The sequence below is a fragment of the Rhipicephalus microplus genome, unplaced genomic scaffold (assembly GCF_043290135.1).
Source record: "Rhipicephalus microplus isolate Deutch F79 unplaced genomic scaffold, USDA_Rmic scaffold_13, whole genome shotgun sequence".
Classification (NCBI taxonomy): domain Eukaryota; kingdom Metazoa; phylum Arthropoda; class Arachnida; order Ixodida; family Ixodidae; genus Rhipicephalus; species Rhipicephalus microplus.
The window spans coordinates 30,784,676-30,805,081 of NW_027464586.1; the positions used below are offsets into that span (position 1 = coordinate 30,784,676).

At 47.6% G+C, this 20,406-nt stretch overlaps 1 protein-coding gene across 20 annotated transcripts in view; it reads left to right on the forward strand.

The window, feature by feature from the left end:
- shf (WNT inhibitory factor 1) overlaps nucleotides 1-20,406 on the forward strand; it is a 331,946-nt gene that overhangs the window by 197,725 nt on the left and 113,815 nt on the right. For 18 of the 20 annotated variants that reach the window (XM_075882693.1, XM_075882694.1, XM_075882697.1 and 15 more), the window contains exons 4-5: nucleotides 6,520-6,663; nucleotides 9,628-9,732. In XM_075882693.1, coding sequence (XP_075738808.1) covers nucleotides 6,520-6,663; nucleotides 9,628-9,732 — 249 coding nt within the window. The remainder of the gene's footprint in view (nucleotides 1-6,519; nucleotides 6,664-9,627; nucleotides 9,733-20,406) is intronic. The other 2 variants (XM_075882699.1, XM_075882700.1) reach the window with 1 other exon arrangement.

Sequence of the window (20,406 nt, forward strand, 5' to 3'; positions counted from 1 at the left end):
CGAGGTAAAAAAGCACATTGGCAAGCATAAGAGTCGGGTACCACCTATAGCTAGCGCTGACCCGTTCGTACCGGTTGATCCATTTGTCGACGTCAATGCCATCCTGACCGGAAAATACACCGGGATCATGACCAGGAGGTAGAACGTTGTATGTAGAAGTCACGGTAGGAGCAGGTGGCGAAGACGATGGTTGTTCAACCTGTGACATGGTTGGACTTATGATGATGCAGCCGTTGCGGAGCTTCGTGATGAAGACGGGGAAGTACCCAGCACGTCCACCACAAAGATGTTACGTAAAAATGACACGAGGTGTGTCTATTTAAAATCTATATTCAAAATGATGCGTATGGCGTCGACTAAGATGGAAGCAGCACGCACAACCGACAGACCACTTCCTCTTTGTCGTCTTTTCACCGCTGATACGTCAGCTACGTAGCCATATTATTTGTATCTTATGTTTTCACGTCACCTTGCTTTCCCTTATTCTGTATCACGCACTGCTGCTCCGCTATCTACAAAATGCTGCCTATGTCTGAATATCTTTTTGTTAACATGTATGTATGTCAATTTTGTTAAGAGTGATTATTCACAATAGGGGGACCCGATGACATGTCTTTAAGAAGTGCGGGTTACTGTCATATGCATGTATACCCTGACGAAGGCCGGTCGCCGGCCGTAAGGTTGGCAATAAAGTGTCGTTTTGTTTGCTCACTTTATCTGATGATTTATATATATATATATATATATATATATATATATATATATATATATATATATATATATATATATATATATATATATACATATTGTTATGAGTGATTGTGTTTATTTACAGATGAGGTGAAATGACGTTGGGAAAGAGCAGTGTACTTCTGAGACAGGCCTAGTCCGATTCACCCAACCACACAGTCCAAGCGCCGCTCCACTACCCTTCTTCTTCTTCCCCGCCCTGTAGGCTCGCGCATCTTCGTTGCAATATATATATATATATAAAGGCACGAGCAAAAATAAATTGGAAGAAAAAATTCCCAGGCACCCAACCGGCAGTTAGAACCAGTGACCTATCGCTCCTCAGCGAGCTGCGTTAGACCTGTCGGAGCTAACACTAGAAAAATCCAGCCCCGACGGCACTAAGTTTCGAAGAGCTTTTTTATGCTCGCACTGCACAAGCCGTGCTACCGAATGCCAACTTCTTCCATGACGAACGCTGCGTACTGAGGCACTACAGGTCTCTCCCCTGTAGAGCCTGAGCCATAGGAGTAGTCCAGTGAACGTGCTTGGATGTAAGCATCCAGACTGGAGATGTAAGTACCACAGACGTGAGAGTGGCGACGTATGTAGGTTTTAGTCGATCCCTAGCCACGACGCCTTCGCAGCCGTTCATGTCCAGCGCTGGCTTACGATGGAGTACGCAAAATGGGTCATCACAGACTGGTGTGCACAGCATTTGTATTTCATCACGCCGAATGAAGACATGACTGCAGTCGTGCAGATCCTGGCTGACGAAGACAGACTGGGAGTGTCGGTCGGCATGAACTACAGGAGCAGGGTCCCGAAGCGGCATGGTGCGCACTCTTGAATGCATCATGAGTGAAAGGTGGCGACGACGCCTCGAAGAATTCACCTGAAAAACGCAGGGAAACGCTGTAGACTAGTTCGACTGATGAGCAGCGGAGATCCGCCTTCAATGCTGATGGGATGCCCAGAAGTACGAAGAGAAAATGGTAGAGTCAACTTTCTGTGACCAGTGAGGGCAGCTTTCAGTTGTCGATGAAGCCGTTCGACCATGCGAAAGAATAGTAGGCAATGTGCGAATGTATCGAATCCCCAGGATATTGTCAAGGGCCATGAAAATGGCGGATAGAAATTGAGGACCACCATCGATGGTGCGAACAGAAGGGCATCCAAAGCGCGACACAGTCGTTTATGAAAGCCTTAGAGACTGTTGGTGCTGTGGTGTTGGAATTAGGAAATGCTTTCGGCCATCTGGTGAAGCGATCCACACATGTCAGCAGGTAACAGGTTTCTTTTGATGGCGGAAGAGGACCGAAAATGTCCAGATGGACGTTTCAAAACCTTACGTCTGAAGGTTTAAAGATAGATGTTGCCGTGACAGTGAACTTTAACCCGCTGGCATTGAAGGCAGATACGTGCCCAGCGTCGCACGGCAGCATCCATGATGACCAAACTAAACGAGATGTGACTCTCTTCTGAGTTGCACGAATAACAGGATAGCTCATGTTGTGCAGTCAATGAAAAATTGCATGATGAAAAACTGACGGCACGAAAGACTGACACGCACCAGTAGACGTTTTACACATTATTAATTAGGTAAAAAATGAAAGCGGGCACTCTGTGAATGATGAGACGTGAATGAAGAAGGAAGACGATGCGGCTCAGGATCGTTGCTCTGGTCAGCTTCAAGTTCTTTCATGTCTAGTGATGGCTGGGTCGACAAGGCACTGCTGCGAGAGAGTGCATCAGCGACAGCATTCTGGTCCATGGACGTGTCTGAGATTCGCGGTGAACTAGGAGATAAAGCATAGCTGATGAATCTACCGTGCAGTGTAATTGATGTGATTGCGATAGAAGGCAAACGTGAGGGGCCTGTGATCTGTAACGACGTAAAAATTCCGGTCCTCCAGTAAATGACAAAAATGCTTGATGGCGAGGTACACCACCAGGAATTTGCAGGCAAATGTACTGTATAATGGTTTCAGTGGCTTCAGTTTTTGCGAGAAAAAAACAAGGGGCTGCCAACCAGATACATGCTGCTCGAGAATAGTGCTAACTGCCAGGCTCGATGCATCGGTGATAAGACGAGTGGGGGCATCAGGAACAGCTGTTTGAGCATGATGGCGTCTGCCAGAGCCTTCTTGGCAGCGACAAAAGCAGATTCGGCTCTTTTTTTTAGCCAATAGGTCAGTCAAGGGCTTTAGAAATGTGGCATACTTTGAAGGAAAGTGGCAATAGAGGCCCGAGAATTCTCGGAGTCTTTTCAGTGAAGTTGGGCACGGAAAGTCTTGAATAGCTTTTACTTTGCTGGTGGGTGGTTGGATACCATGACGAGTGACAACGTGGCCAAAGAACTCTATGGTATAAACGCCGAACAGGCACTTACTGGGATTATTTATGAGGCCATAATTATCCAGGCGTTGGAACCCAGTGCACAGGACTGAATGAGCTTGTGACAAGGAGGTCATCGAGGTAGGCAAATACAAAATAGAGGCCTCTTTGATAGTGCGCTGAAAAGTCTGTGCAGCATTGCACAATCCAAAAGGCATCTTTGCGTATTCAAACAGATCGAATGGGGTGGTGATGGTCATCTTGGTGGCGTCTACAGAAATCTGATGGTAAGCATTCACTAAGTCAATCTTCGAGAACATCGTGCACCCAGATAAATTTGATGTCAAGTCTTGTATGTAGAGAAGTGGATAGCGGTCTGGTAAGGTGTGGGCACTGAGAGCGGGGTAATCTCCACAGGCTTTCCAGTAGCCAGAATTTTTTTCGGGACCATATGAAGTGGCGATGCCCAGTTCCTTGAGGAAGGTTGCACAATGCTAAGTTAAAGTCTGTGCTTAAACTCTCGGCAGGGATGGCGAGGCATTCTCCAGACAATCGACGGAGCCGTATAAAAACGGGAGGCCAGTGGTGGCAATGTGGTGAGTGCTGAAGTGCTTCACCGGTGACTCCCTGGTGTGTGGCTTCGTAATGTTGGGAAACTCAGCGAGTACTTTCGCATGCGGCAAAGTGGGTGCGAGAGCTCGAATTCCCGTTGACGGGAAGTACAGAGTATACTGTTGATGGAGAGGTACGTTTTGAGATCAATGAGGCGATGAGCATGCATGTTCACTGCAAGATTGAAAAACTAAGAAAGTCAGCCCCAAGAACAGCTTGCGAGACGTCAGCGAGAATGAAAATCCAGTGAAACGTACGGCGTAGTCCACGGTCAGGTGTAAGAAACCATTGGTTGTATGCCCAGATAACAAAATGGTTGATCGCCACATCTGTTTGTTGTGAAGCCAATCTGCACACAAGGCCGGTATGGTGCCAGCCTGGGCTTGGGTGACGACTAGGAAGAAAGTGCCAGGGATCTTATCAGAAGCATTGAAAAGGCGGCCCAACTTTGAACCAGTACCACTTGCCATCATCAGTGGCCGGTCATCGCATATCCTGACTAGGAGCACAGGTAAGTGCATTTGCGAGCAGAGGCACCGAACAGGTGGTGGTACCAGCACATTGTTGAAGATGAACCGCCGCGCATCGCGTCAACTGACCGAAGTTCCGGAGAGTGTGGTAGTAGTGGTAAAAACATTGATTTAACAAAACAAAAAAACACAAGAGAGGTATGCAGTGACCGCCTCATAAGAGGGTCGCACCTACAACTAGTAGGTGGGGATTCCGAGCATGGGACCAAATTTGTGTTGTCTGCTGCCTAGGCTTATTGAATCAAGGCCTTTAAGGCCTAAAGGTTAGAACAGCCAAGGAGCGTCGCCTCCCACTCCTCCCGGGTTGGGTTGGGGATAGGGGTATAGCAAGCAGGGTTGCACGGGCAGGCCCACACCGTGTGGTAGATGTCCGAAAACTTCTCCCCACAGTGTGAGCAGCTGCCGGAAAAAGCACAATCGAAATCTTTGAGGACTTCCAGGTGCAGCATAGTGTTCGTGAAGAGTCAGAGTAAAACTGCTCCTCCACTTTACTTAGGTTTTTGCATGGGGGTGGATAAAGGCTGTGATCAAATTGGTGATAGTCCACAATCTGGTTGAAAGAGTACACCTCATTGAATTAAAGGACGTCCTGATCGGGGGAGGTGAGTGGAAATGCCCAATGAGAGAGCACGTGGCCAGCTGCAAGGCATCTGCCATGTGCCAGCTGGAAGGCGTCTTTGCACTGTAGCTGCCCTTGCATTTACTAGAGACCTGGTGGACCATGCAGCCCACCTGGTGGCCCACCTTCCGAAGTTTGGCCCATGTGGTGTCTGACCGTCTTTGATTAATAAAGAGCCCCAGTACCCGGACTTCTGTTTGTTCAGTAATTGGACCTGTCTTTAGCGAGAATTCAATTGTAGTCGTGCACTTGGGTGAGGGGCGTATGTGCACGAATTTCAATTTGCATGGCGAGCACTGAAGGCTACACTGGCAGGCATAGCGGTCGACTATGCTCGCGGCTTGCTGCAGGTTCGCCTCAATATCTCCGAGTGCACCCTCTGTGGCCCAGATGATGATATCATCAGCATACAACGCATGTTGTATACCGGGAACATCAGCCAGCTGAGCCGGCAGATGCATCATGGCCAGATTGATTAATAAGAGACAGCACTGTATCTTGTGGTGTACCTCCAGTTCCTAAGGGGAAGGGCTGTGTTTTTTGTCCTGTATGGGAATGGAGGGTTGTCTGTCGGTTAAAAACTGCTGAATGTACTCGAACGCTTTCAAGCTACAGCCGGTGTTTGAAAGGTGTGTTAAAATTACCTTATGGGTTAAATTGTCAAATGCCCCCTTTAAGAACAAGCGAGTACAACCTCGTTGTTGTGAGGACACTCGACAAGGTCCAGGACATCCCGAATAAGTTGAAGCAAAATGTCTTGCCCGGATCTGTTTGGGCGAAACCCGTGCATCGAATCTGCGAAAATACGTTGATTTTCTACGAAATTGTACAAACGATCCAACACCATCGTCTCCATCAGTTTGCCTATACATGATGTGAGAGAAATGGGGCGAAGGTTGTCCATGTTCACGGCCTTTCCAGGTTTCAGTATAATGTGATTAGGGTAGTCTTTCATTGTATAGGGAGTGGCACTTCCCCTGACGAAATTAAGTTAAAATAATCTAATAGTGATTAATAAGCCAGGTCGGGAAGGCTAGCTAACATTTTCAGAGTAATCATGTTCATACCCAGAGCGATGCCACATTTCGGATTTCGTAGCAGCGAGTGGATTTCGGAGCCGCACGGCGTCTATGCTTTGAATTACAGGCCGTGGTCGACTGTGCTGGCGCACTCTCAACAGCTAGGTTCTGTACGTGCTGGGCCTTCACTTTCACAGTTGGTGTTGAAGCCATTTATAGAAAGCATGACACTCACTGCAGGGAGCACATTTGCTAAAAGCTGCTCACATTTCAAATTTTTGCTGCTACACTCATTATTGCAGAAGAACTGCACCTTTATGCCACTTATTTCTGAAGCAGAGTGTCTCATCAGACGTGTAGCTTTGTACTTCACTAAAACAGACACTAGACATTATGATGAAATGATGCTATTATATCCCTCGCTTCAAGTGCGAGATCAGTGTTGTTTCAGCGATCAGTCCGTAACGCGACAAGGAAATCGGAGAAGCACTGTAGCCTCAGTGAGTCTATACACCTATATGAATAGTCAGACAGATAATGCTACTCTGCTGGCACGAGATGCCTGGTTCATGGTATGTTTAGTGCTCTATTGCACACTAATCTTTCTTTCAAAAAATAATTTTTTTGAAGCCAGGGTGACAAAAATACGATCTTATTCGCTCAACGAACGCAGTGTTCCAAGTGTTCCTGCCATGCTGGGGCAATGTCACTGGAATGGCGTCGTTTGGGATCGGACTTCGCATCGAGAACGACAAGGGCCGCTACTTGAGCGGCACGCCACTTCGACTGCGATTGCAGAAACAGTGTGCCGACAACCGTAAGTGGCAATCATGCCAAACAAGAATCAAATGAATCATTGTTTGTCGATGCAGACTCTTCTCCGGCTAAAACGGGTTGTATTTGTTGTAAAGGTGTGCGACGGCTTTACATACCTCTAAGTCGATGGCATCGCAATCTCAGTCAGCTCACTGTACCATGCCTGGCCTCGCAGACCATGTATGCTGCACGTCACTGGTTGTATGGATGCCATGAGTGATGCCTTATGCCTTTACAATGGGGTGTTGGCACGGGTACCACCATGCTTGAAAACAGCAATTTTTAAATACTTTGCTAATGTTTGCCGGAGAAATGCGATGACTTGATTCTTTCGTCGACGACACAGTTCGTGCCTTGAGAACTGCATGCAGTATGTACTGTTCCATGTGTGAAAAGTACGATCGACGGTGCAAGTGCAGTATGCAACCTACAGAGACACTAAAGAGCAAAATTATTATTCGTGTATTAGTAAAGCACGATTTCGAAATCTCGAAAACACCGCTTCTACCACAACATGACGCTTAGGAAGCGAGCAAATGCACGGCAAGAAAATATGGGTGGCAACATCACCTTGAGATACCTACACCAAACACCCTGATGTAATAAATTTTGATAGCATTGATTGGGTCCTATGAGGCTTCTAACAGATAAAAATGAAGTGTGTTGTAATCTGTTAGTGCCATGGACTTAGCACACGAAGGTTCAGATAGTTTTATCAAGCCAATGCCATGAAAATACCAAAAAAGCATTTTGAAATTTCTCACGTCAAGCGCGGATTTGATTGATTGATTTGTGGGATTTAACGTCCCAAAACCACCATTTGATTATGAGAGATGCCGTAGTGGAGGACTCCGGAAATTTCGACCACCTGGGGTTCTTTAACGTGCACCCAAATCTGATTACACGGGCCTACAACATTTCCGCCTCCATCGGAAATGCAGCCACTACAGCGGGATTTGATCCCGCGACCTGCGGGTCAGCAGCCGAGTACCTTAGCCACTAGACCACTGAGGCGGGGCACGTCAAGCGCGGAAATTTTACGCGAAATTCAAAAATAAAACTTTCACCTTGATTTTTCCTGCTATTAATGAAATTACGATAGTGAAATATGTGGCTTTAGAGTTCTCAGAGTGCAGTTTGTTAATCGAAACCAAGTCATTGTTCCTCTTTAGTGTCCCTTTAACTACTCAAGTGAGTGTAGCTAAACTCGGGCACGTCGCATGTGTTTCTGCAGCTGTCTTAGCAACGGCGCTGTGTCAAGGGTATATATCACTCTGCGCAGCTTTAGCTAGCAGTGCTACACCGTCTGCGGCTCCTGAACCGAGGCATGCGCGGAGGTACTATTGTGTGGCGCCAGAACTGGAAGGCTCAGTTTTATATAGATGAGGTTTTGTAACAGTGGACTGTGGTATTTTCCCCAGAAATGCATACAAAGCTTGAAATGCTTTCAGAGAAGATTTGGTTTGCGCCCAATTTATTAGCCAAACGAGTTTCGAATACTTTTTTTTACTACTGCACCGTGTCACTAACCTTTGTCTCTACCGAGCACTGGCGACCAATTTCATGAAAGAGGCTATCTGCTCAGGCATGCTATAACGCGGTTTAGCACAACTGTAAAGGACAGCATGCACTGTACATGCGAATCAAACACAAAGCAAGCCTGGGTTCTTGAAAAATGGATTCTATATGAGGCTTGCAAGATCTTGCATGATTGTTGCTAGCAGTACATCAAACTATACCTTCTTTGCACAACCAGGTCACTTGAGAGAAAACAAGGGTCATTTTAGGAACAACCTGCCTGACTCCAGCATTCACCCAAGATATTCTCGAAGCGCCGCTTCGCTGGAGATAAGCTCTTGATAGCCCCGCATCCCGGTCGGTTGATCGCACGAGTGGTTCAGTAACTTCAAGTGAGCATCTGCGACCAGGCTGGAATACAGGATAACATATTGATGAAAGCTGGCGCGTTTCAACCGCACATCATATTCTTGAGGAATGGCGGCCGCCTGTGTCATTGTATTGTGAGCACGTATTGCATCGCTGAGCATAGGTTCTCCCAACGAATGGCTCTACTGCAGCTTTCAGTCCAGCGTCGATCACTGTCACTGCCCCATGATGTCTGATGAAGGTGCTACGTAATGACACACCACAATAACCACTGCAAAAAACTGCGACTGAATTGTCACGCAAAGCTACTGACCTCGACGTACTTGCAGAAACTATCTTTTGTTAACTACCCTGCGCTCAGTGGCTCATTCAATGCCTAGATTAAAAGGGTATTTTTTAGGGTTATTGGCTTAGTTAGCGTTTGTTGAAGGTCATAGTGTATTGTGCAAAGGCACCGAGACACACCTGTGTTTGGTATATTTGTGTTTTTGTGCTACACGGTGACGCTCAAATTAGGAATGTTTAGATCAAATGGAAAAGTTTCCATATTGTCAGAAGTAGATGATACATGATGGTGCCTACTTGAGTCTCCACGATGAGAGACACCGTTCATGATGAGACCTGCAATGCGACACTGATAATCTCGAAACAGCGCGTACGTATGAGATGCAATATGGACTGCACCTGACATGAGATATGAGCGCATGATGGTAAGCAAGCATTACCACTGGACATGACGCTCAAAAAGAGAGCTTTGAATGGTATTTTGAAATAAGTAACAATTATGCCTCACACCAGCAACATTGTCGGTCGGCACTGAAAAAGCTGCACACTTAGAATCGACGGTGAGCTTTAAGAGTTGAGTCGTAGTAGGCAATGCTGAGCTGAATAGAGGGAAAGCAAAGGTACTTGTACTAATTCTAGTTTATTTTTTTAATAAACCTGTCTAATGATTCGCTATTTAGATGTGACTGCTTTGCTCTCTGTAAAGCTAGTGTGTTGAGCTGTAATTTCTTTATTACAGCTGTACCTTCCAAGTAGAGGTGTCAAAATAAAACTTTTGTTGAAAATTATGCAGGCCCAGACCCTGAATGTGATCGAAAATGTGCTAACGGAGGTCGCTGCAACGCCGAGAAGATCTGCGAGTGTCCAAAGCGATACATGGGTCGCTACTGCAGGACAGGCAAGTCTTAGTTATGTCGATCTATTCGCAGACACAAAACAGAAAGTATTAAAATATGGGCGCCATTTTCTTCACGCTGCTTTGTATTAGAAAGTTTTATTGCACCAGACGGCGTCGGTTGAGGTTCGTCAGCCAGTCAAACATGGGCACAGGTAAAGACACAATAATTTTGTCTTCTGTAAAACTGCACACAACAAACACCGTTCCGTCTAATCAGATGGACCCAGAAGGGTCTCCAGACTACTTGAACAGGATCAGAATGCAAGCGCTGCAGCAAGAAATTTGAATTCGCCTGCTTTGAGCCTGGCTTACTCAAGTCCGGCACTGATAGTTTGCAATCATATTAACCATGCAACACCCACACACTACCAACCGAATGTCTCGTGAAATTGCGACTCCACCTAGCAATCAATCAAGATATTATCACAAAAAAGTTGTTAATGTTGTCACGCCCTTCATTTCAGGCTTTGAGAAACAATGGCTGCTAATACTGATGTTCAGATAATTATTTTATGCTGTTTCATGCATAAAATGCATTTAAATATAGCTGGCCTATTTGGCTGTTTGCTCCCTCTTGTTCTCCCGTTTGATCACGTCCATTTCTGTCACAAAAAGTGAACAGCATTGCGCCCAAGGTTACTTACTCTCGCCCCTAACTGACCTGAGATACGAGTAAACTGTTAGTAAATTTAGCGCAACTTAGGAATCCCTAGAAACACTCACACATTCGCACTCGCTTCTACGCAAGAAACACACACCACACACAGCACTTACCAACTGTTTATTGTGCCTGACTGGACATCTGATATACCTACAAGATTATGCACAAAAGCAGTGGGAAAGGAAGGTGCGCATGAGCAAAGAATCAACAACCGACGCAAGGACCAGCCACCATTCAACAAACTCGACTGTTCGTGCCCACGCATTTGCAATGGCAAGACACGCGATTGCCAGAAAAAAAAGAAAACATTCTTTTATTATGCCAAAAAGTTTACGTCGGGTAAACCAAAAAAGACGCCTGAGTGACCAATTAAGGGAGCATGCGTGAAAAAATATATTAAAAGAAAAAAAGTAAGTACGTGCATCTTGTGCCCTATGCGTCGGCTTGTGGGTGTGAACCACGGTTTAGAGGCACGCCGGTTCTCAGAAGAAACTTGAAATAATCTGCACGCCTATCATTGACCTGCATACTGGAGGTGCAGTTGTAGAAAGTACCCACTACACACCCACCTTAACTTTCATGAAGTAAGGAAGTGCCCACTATGCCTCTATGTCATTCGTCATCCTGCTGATAAGCGACGTACCCACTACGCAGCTGTAAGGCATTATGGACACTTGTGCTGAGAAGAAGGCTCGTCGACAGGCTGACCCCGAAGTGAGAGCCCTTGAAGCAGACACGGCATGCAAGCGGCGGCAAGCGAGCCTTGACTCGGAACCTGCATCTAGATTGCCTTCTTTAACATTCAACTGCAACCTCTAATTCAAGATCCCCTTGCCACATACTTCAATGACCACAATATTGTAATCTTCAGAGTAAAATGCGTCCCACAGCTTTGTAATTAGTTACGTAATCCTTGTATAAAATTGGATAGATATGTAAATGATTACATCTTGTGTATATATAGGTGTATATACAATCTCCCCTATAAAAACATTTACGTCTTTATATTATGGTAAAGGACTTCTACGGAAGATTCATGGGTTGTCCCGATCAGTTCCGAGCAAGCTCGTTTATCATCATTCACTTCGTGGAGATGTGGGATTTCAATAGAAGTAGTAAGAATTGTCGTGTTAGCGAGCCGTACATGGCGTTGTAAAAGAAACATCTTTTCTCAAGGCTGGATAATAGTAGTCCTAGCTAGTTTTTCTGTTGTTTTCCATCATTTATTTTTTAAAATATTTTTTGTCCCTTTATTTGATGATGGCTGGTTCTTGCATCAATTATTGATTACCTGCTCGTGCGCACTTTTGTTTTCTTTTGCTTCTGTGCATCATCCTGTAGGTATATAAGCTGGTTAATTCGAACATATCTGTATCGTGTGTGGTCGTTGGGCCATCCTGACAGTCCGAGCGTAACGGGAAGAATCCGTAAGTTTATTGTGCCATGCTTTATATACAGGTGGAACGGGCGAGGGCAAGCCAAAGATATCTTGACTGATCGCCACGTGTTGTATATGCAGTAGCGATATCATCCGATACATCCTCTTTCGTATGAGTAAACAAAACAGAACAGTTAAATATTTTTCTAACGGGGAGTTACAGGGTTGAACAGTGCACAGAAGAAACATCGTTCATTGCACGCCACTGGGAAGCTCATCACGACACTTGCACAAAGTTTCTGTCGTAGGTCAACCGCTGTGGTGGCCGTCGCAGTCTTGTCGAACTTCTTGAAGTTACGATGCCTGCCGTATTGGGTGCATGGAGAGCTGCGGGCCCACTACTGCAATTTGCAGTTTGTTCGGCGAAGTCCTCACTGCTGCTGGAACACGTGCGCCTTCGAAAGCTTTCACCGGTCGGAAGTAGGTGCTGGCGGTTGCGGCGGAGGACCCTTCCTTCCTCTGTGACGACATGGTATGACCTGGGAGTATTGCATGGCTCGAGGACTCGTGCTTTGGTCGACCATGACCCCCCTTTAACTCGAACGGTGTCGCCTGCTCCCAGCGGCGCTAGGGTCCTCCTGCAGGCGTTGCTCTGGCGATGCTTTCGGACCGGAAATTCTGGAACGGAACGGACATCCGGCAGCGTCGTTCGCAGTCGCCTTCCTTGTAACACCTCGGCAGGTGAAGGCGCACCCTCCATCGGTGTCGTCCTGTAAGCGAGTAATCCAAGCCAAAAGTCTTGTTTCGCGTCAGTAGTTTTCTTTAGTATTCTCTTAACGACCTGTACTCCTTTTTCTGCGAGGCCATTTGATTGTGGATACCTCGGGCTTGAAGTGACGTGTTTGAAATCGTACAGCTGAGAAAATGCAGCGAAGTCATGACTTGTGAACTGCGGCCCATTATCGGTACAAAGTTCAACTGGTATGCCATATCTGGCGAAGATGGCACTTGCTGCTTCTATGACAGTTCTCGAAGATGTGTCTTTGAGCAACTCCACCTCGGGAAAGTTGGAGAGCGCGTCATAAACACACAAGTATGTTCTACCGCCATATTCGAAAAGGTCCGCCCCTACACGGTACCAAGGCTGGGGTGGCGCCGGGCGCATCTTAAGAGGCTCTGTCGGCTGTTTGTATGCGTATTTTCTGCATGGTGCACATTTATGGCAGATCGATTCGATATCTTGATTTATTCCAGGCCAAAAAACAAGCTGTCTTGCCCTTGATTTACATTTGTTGACACCTAAGTGACCTTGGTGAATGCGATCTAGCATTTCACGTCTCATAGAAGCCGGTATTACCACCTTACAGCCTTTCAAAAGTACACCGTTAACTTGAGATAGTTCTGCTTGAAATGGCCTCCATTGGCCCTTGATATCCTCTCCAGATTCTAGGTTTTTCAGAACGTCTTTAAGCTCTTCGTCCTTCTCTGTTTCTGCTGACAACCACTTCCATGTTCGGTCGCTCACTAATGAAGACATCACACTTACCGCGTGGACTTCTACATCGTCGCTGTCGGTGTCACCCGCTTGCCTGCTTGTGGCTCTCGAGAGCATGTCGGCCAGGACGAGCTGCTTCCCTGGAATGAATTGCAAGTCAAGGTCATAACGCAGCAAACGGAGGAAGAAACGCTGTAGCCTTGGCGGCATATCGCCTATTGGTTTCCGAGCAATGGTAATCAAGGGCCGATGATCGGTCTCTGCAATGACATTGCGGCCGTAGATAAAGTGATGAAATCTTTCGCAGCCGTACAGCAATGCTAACGTCTCTTTTTCAATTTGTGAATACCGTTGCTCAGTTTCGCTGAGCGCTCGTGACGCGTACGCGACCGGCTTCCACGCGTTATTGTGGTATTGCAGCAAAGCTGATCCAACCCCATTCCGTGATGCGTCGCACGACACTTTGGTTTTTCTCTGAGGATCAAAGATAGATAGCAAAGGTTCTTTGCTCAAACTGTCGCATAGCTGCTTCCATTCCTGATTGTGGTTATCAGTCCATTCGAAGATTCGGTCCTTTTTGATCAGGCCCCTCAGTAGTGTGGTTCTTTCAGCGAGTGACGGCAAGAATTTGCTGAAGTAGTTGGCAACGCCCAGCATTCGTTGCACCGCAAGCTTGTCAACTGGTGTGGGAATTTGTAGCATGCAATTTATCAAGGATGGGCTTGGTCTGATGCCGTTTTTGTCAATCACGTCCCCGAGAAATTCTATCTTTTCGACCGCAAACGTGCACTTTTCTGGGTTGAATGTAAGGCCGGCGCGTTCAGCTGCTCGTAGCACCGACTTAAGACGCTCATTATGTTCTTCTATGGATGCACCCCAGATAAGGACGTCGTCCACGTACACTCTGACCCCAGGAAGTTCTTCAAAAATTTCATTCAGGGTCCTCTGGAAGACCTCTGAAGCCGATGCTATACCAAAGGGTAAGCGCAAAAACCGGTAGCGGCCGAATGGTGTTGCGAAGGTGCAAATTCGGGAGGTTTCGTCATCTAAAGGGATCTGGTGAAACCCCGAGTTTGCGTCTAGGCGTGAAAAAACTGTCGCGCCGGCGAGGTCTGCTTCTATATCTTCTCTGCGAGGCATTATGTAATGTTCTCTTTTTAGGCACTCATTTATGTTTCGTGGATCAATGCACACTCGGATTTTCCCGTCCTTCTTTCGAACAATAACGACAGGACTCACCCAGTCTGTAGGCTCGGTCACCTTCGTGATAATGCTGGCTCGTTGCATGCGGTCCAATTCCATCTTGAGGGGTTCTTGTAAGGCCACTGGAACACGCCGTGCGGCCTGGACGACGGGTATGGCGCCGTCACGTAACACCATCTTGTATGCTCGTTGCACGCACCCGGTTCCGGTGAACAGATGGCGAAATTCGTCAAAGATGCACTCATGGTTGCTTTTAGACACGCTGTAAACACGCGGCACAAGCCTCATGAGTTGGCATGCTTGAAGTCCGAGGATCGCTTGACGCCCCTTCCGCACGATGAAAAAATCCAGTACTGAGGTCGAGTCATTCAGTGTGACTTCGGTACGTATGACCCCGACGTGCTGAATTGCCCCTCCTCCATACGAACGTAACACCGCGCTACTTGGATTCAGCGGCGGTTGAGGGCGCATCTTGAGGTAGCAGCTCAAAGGCAGCAAATTTGCTTGTGCTCCCGTGTCGACTTTTAGGTTTACTGGCAGGTTCTTGATTTGAGCTCGCACCGTCCAGTCGCGTGGAATTTTGCCTAAATTTGACACGTCCAGAATGTCAAAGTTGTCTTCGGAGCCTCGGAGCTCGTGAACTTCCGTGGTTGTTTTGCAGCATATGGCGAAATGGTTGCGCCTGTGGCACTTCCGGCACTTCATCCCGAACGCTGGACAGCTTCGTGGTGCATGCTTGCGCCCACATCTCAGACACTTAGAAAAGGCGGGTCCTGGCGAAAAAGTTTTGTCAATAGGAGCCACGCCTACCGGATCTACTTCTTTCAGTTCGCGTGCCCAAACTTCTTGGTGTCCCGCTGCTGCTTCTGCGGCTTTACCTGCCAGCTCGGCCTTTTGTAGTGTCAAATTGTTGTCCCTTAACAGCTTTTCTCGAAGGTTGCTGTCAGTAGTCCCGTAAACGATCTGGTCTCTGATCATCGACTCCTTAAGACTGCCAAAGTTGCACGATGCTGCCTGCGTTTTCAGATCCCTCACAAAATGTTCGAAGGGTTCTCCCGGCTTCTGGATCCTTGAGCGAAATACATAGCGTTCGTGCACTTCGTTACTCTGTCCGGCAAAATATGCATCGAACTTCTGCACGACTGTTTTGTAATCGCTGCTATCCTCCTCTTGCTGGTATTCGAACGTGTTAAAGATCTCAATGGCTTCCTCACCTGCGATACTTAGGAGGAGGGCAGTCTTTGTTGCTTCCTTTCGGGGTTTGCCACTGGTCTCCGACGCGGTCAAGAACAACTCGAAGCGCTGCTTGAAGCCCTGCCAGTTCTTGCTGATTTCCCCATTAGTACGTAGTGGGGGCGGTGGCTTCACAAAATCCATGTTGTACATGCTAGGCGCTAGCTTCGGTTAACTTCTGACACCATGTATCGTGTGTGGTCGTTGGGCCATCCTGACAGTCCGAGCGTAACGGGAAGAATCCGTAAGTTTATTGTGCCATGCTTTATATACAGGTGGAACGGGCGAGGGCAAGCCAAAGATATCTTGACTGATCGCCACGTGTTGTATATGCAGTAGCGATATCATCCGATACAATATCTGCACAGATAATCTAGAGACAACCACCTAGTTGAAGTAGCTAAAGCATAGTAACAACTCAGCAACCTATAAAAAGCTGCCTGCATCTTCCCACGAAACGAATTCAAGTGAATGCGTCACAGTGGGGGGGGGGGGGGGGTATCGCGGGAATATTGCAGTTATATAAGGTGGTCAGTTGGTAAGCACTGTGTAGGGTGTATGTTTCTTGTTTGGAAGCGAGTGTGAATTTCTGAGTGTTTCTACGGACTCCTAGAAGTTGCATTTAATTTACTAACAATATGTCGAGTTACCGACTAGCCCAAAAAGTTTTCATTCACCTGTACTGTTTGTGGCCATCCAAGAGAACTACTGTGATTGCTGAAGTGATGCGGATTATTTTTAGCTGATAGCTCTACCCCTTGGCGATGTGAGTAGTGCATGAAATAGAAGGACACGGAACTGACAAGGACTAGCACTCCTCAATGGTCCGACAAGACTAGCGCTGGTCCTTGTTGGTTCCTTGTCCTTGTGTGTGTCACGCGCTGTTTATGTCGCAATAGAGTACCAACTAGCCCGGTCACGCACCTTGCTTCAGCTCCACTCTTGCCAGTACAAAGCGGGAAAGCTCCCTTGGCTCTCCGTCGTCTAGATTACGCAGTGGTGCAAGCACGTCACAATAGGCAAAAAGTCATGCCACAAGACTGAAAGCTTATGACCTGCTAGTCATGTTGCCGACAAAAAGAACGAGTTCCCACACTCAAAGCCAAGGCATATCGGAGTTAAACACACACTCTCGGGCTAGTGGGCCGACGTAGGCTGCACTGACTGTGCGAACAGCCATGCGTTCAGCTGTCCACATTTTGTTCCATGGTGAGAGTACATGAACTTGCCTTTTCTGACAATCTCCGTTACTTAAAAACCATAACCCGTCAAGCTTGAATAACGTCTTCGCTCAAGATCATGGTAGTGAAACTTTGAATGAGACTACTGTGGTAGTCTCATCTAAACATTTTGAGTGCGTGTGTAGAAAATACGCACACACGTAATAAATAATCTCTTTTTTGACAACCTGCGTTACCCAAGAGCCGTGATACACCAAGCTTGAATGGCTCTCATAGCTTAGCGGTTGTGATTTGCAACAGCAACAGCTCCCACTTCTTTATTGCAATAGCAATTCCATAGACGTTTCAGCCTCAATTTGCCGTCGTCGCTCTCGGTATTTATATTGTCACATGCTACGAAACGTCTTCAACTAGGAAGAACTGAGCCGGCGGGGAGACGCACCGAAAACTGGCAAGATGGCTGCTTCAGTAATGAACAACTAGACAGAGCACGCGCTGCCCCAGAACGTCTTCCATTCTCGCGGGCAGCCATGGCTTGCACTCGCCGTAACTAGCAGCCAAGTGGCATTATTCCCGCTCTGAGAAAAAAAAGAAGGCATCACTCTGATGCTCGGAAAGTACAAAGGCAAAGTCGGGGCGAACTAACAGAAAATACGCGCATACACAAAAACAGCGTTATGGTTCATGCGCAGTCGCACTACCGCGTGAAATACGGCTTCAGGCACACCACGTGGACAATCTCTGAGGAGTGCCTTCGCCATCGTGGCGAGAAGGCGCCGTCAGGAACTACCTCGTAGTTCACATCGCTCACGCGTCCCAAGACTTTGTATGGTCCGAAGTAGCGACTGAGCAGTTCTTCTGACAATCCCTGGCATCGGACTGGAGTCCAAACCCAAACTTGATTGCCTGGATGGTATTCAACTTGTCAATGGCGAGCGTTGTAGCGGCATGCGTCTGTACTCTGCTGGTGCTTAATGTGTAGGCGTGCTAACTGGCGTGCTACTTCGGCGTACTGGGTAAGCTGCACAGCATCAGAAGTGATCAAAGCATTGCAATTGCGTGGAAGCATTGCATTCAGCATGGTCTGGACCTCACGTCCATAGACAAGACGGAAAGGCGTGAATCGCGTAGTTTACTGAACGGCACTATTGTACGCTAATGTGACGTTCTGTAGCACCTGGTCCCAGGTCTTATGCTGGACATCTACGTACATAGATAACATGTCAGCGATGTTCTTGTTGAGTCGCTTTGTCAAGCCGTTGCTCTGTGGATGATATGCCGTGGTCTTGCGATGGTTCGTGTAGCTGAGCTTGAATACGTCATGAATGAGCTGGGCCGTGAATGCTGTTCCTCTGTCAGTGATGACGCACGACCGGGCACCATGTCCAAAAACGATCTGGTCCATAAAGAATTGGGTGACGTCGGAAGCAGTAGCGTGTTGTAGTGCCTTTGTTTTGGCATACTTTATCAAATAGTCGGTGGGTACTATGATCCACTTGTTGCCGGCAGATGATAGCGGAAAGGGCCCCAGTAAATTCATTCCTATTTCATCAAATGGCGCTCTGAATGGTTCTATTGATTGAAGAAGCCCCGCGGGCTTTAGTGGCGGGGATTTGTGGCGTTGACATTCCCGGCAGCTTTTCACGTATCGCTTCACTGATGCAGAAAGCTTAGGCCATCCGGTGTAACGAAGGCGGTTTTTTCACGATCTCGTTCATCAACTACGATCTGCCAGTAGCCACTTTTCAAGTCTATCGATGAAAAATACCTGACCCACCGCAGTCTGTCGAGGGAATCGTGGATGCGAGGCAGCGGATAGACGTCTTTTTTAGTCACGCTGTTAAGTTTCCTGCAGTCCACGCAGAAACACAGTGATCCATCTTTTTCTTCACGAACACGACCGGAGATGACCAGGCACTTTTCGAAAGTTGGATAGTGTCATCTTGCAACACCTCTTTGACTTGAGCATTTATAACGTCACGTTCCTTTGCCAAAACGTGGTAAGAGGGTTGTTTTATGGGTGAGGCATCGTTATACGTAGTTATTCGGTGTTTATTGATCGGTGTCTGACGAACCTTCGAGGTGGACGCGAAGCACTTTTTAAATTGATATAGCAGTTCATGTAGCTCGGTCTGTTGTTGTTCCGAGAGGGTCGAGTTGACATCAACTTTTCCAAGTAGTGAAGTCACGTCGCTTGGTGTCGGTCGAAGCCTGTCGTTGGCTGATGTAGATGCGAAGCATTCAAAAACGTCTGCGATAGGGTAGGCGAAAGGGATGGCGGTGTCACGAAACAGGTGCCGGAACTCGTTACTGAAATTAGTCACAAGTAGGGCAGAGTGTCCGTCATAAAGCGTGACGAGGCTGCGTGCAGGGCAGACACCTAGCGCGAACAAAAGCGTCAAGTTGCCTTCGGCGACAACTTCACCTTCCCGTAACTTGTCAGACACCACATCAACTAGGACGCTTGAACGCGGAGGCAACGTGATGCTGTCGGCAGAAACCCGAAGCATGCTGTCACGGATGTCGCCAGGTTTGTCGGAGGATCCAGCTGTCGAAAACGTCATGGTACGCTCTCGAAGATCGATAATAGCGCCATGCTCCCGCAAAAAGTCGACTCCGAGGATTAGGTCTCGGGAACAGTCACGAAGTACAAGGCAGCTGGCGAAAAACGTACGTCCCCGAATGCTCACTCTGATAGTGCACATGCCGATTAGGGTGACAACGTGCCCGCCGGCAGTACGAATTTGTGCTTCGCACCAAGGCTTCACAACTTTCTTTATGTGCGCTGCTAGTTTCCCGCTTACGATCGAGTAGTCCACACCTGTGTCCAATAATGCACTAACGTCCTGGTGACTGTCGACTAGCACATGTATATCCAGAGAAAATCTGCTTCTGGCTTTCGTCGCTGTCGTCGGGGAACCGCTCAGTGTCTGTGCTTGCGTCGTGGGAGGCCCTGCTTGCGTCGAGTATCAGTGGCCTCGCTCCTGAAGGTCGCTATCGTTACTTTTCCCGCCTAGGGCTTGGCGAGCGCGCCGGCGCCGCTCCTGGGAGGCTCCGAAAGTTTGGAGAAGATCGCCTTGGGGATAGGGACCGCGACTGCCTCCGCAGTGGCATGCGCTACTGTGAAAGGTAATCTTCAATAGCTCTCGGTCTTTCGCCAAATCTCGGTCGTGGTGCGTCGACGGCAAAACCCTGTAGTCCGAGGCGACGATAGGGACATTCCCGGTACACATGTCCAGCTTCACCACAGTGGTAACACAGTGGCCGTCTGTCCGGTGTGCGCCATATGTCGAATTTTCTGGGAAGCGACTGTCGATTTTCCAAGTGCTGAATTGGCTGTAGCGAAGGAAGTGCATCCTGATGCACAGGATTAACGAAGCGCGGTGAAGCAGGAATATATCGGCTTACAGCTTCTGCGTATGATGCACGATGTGGCTCGGCCGGGACAGGTGGGACATAGCTGTAAGGTGGCACTTGGAGAGCCTGTCGTACTTCGTTTCTGACAAGGCTGCAAATAGATCCT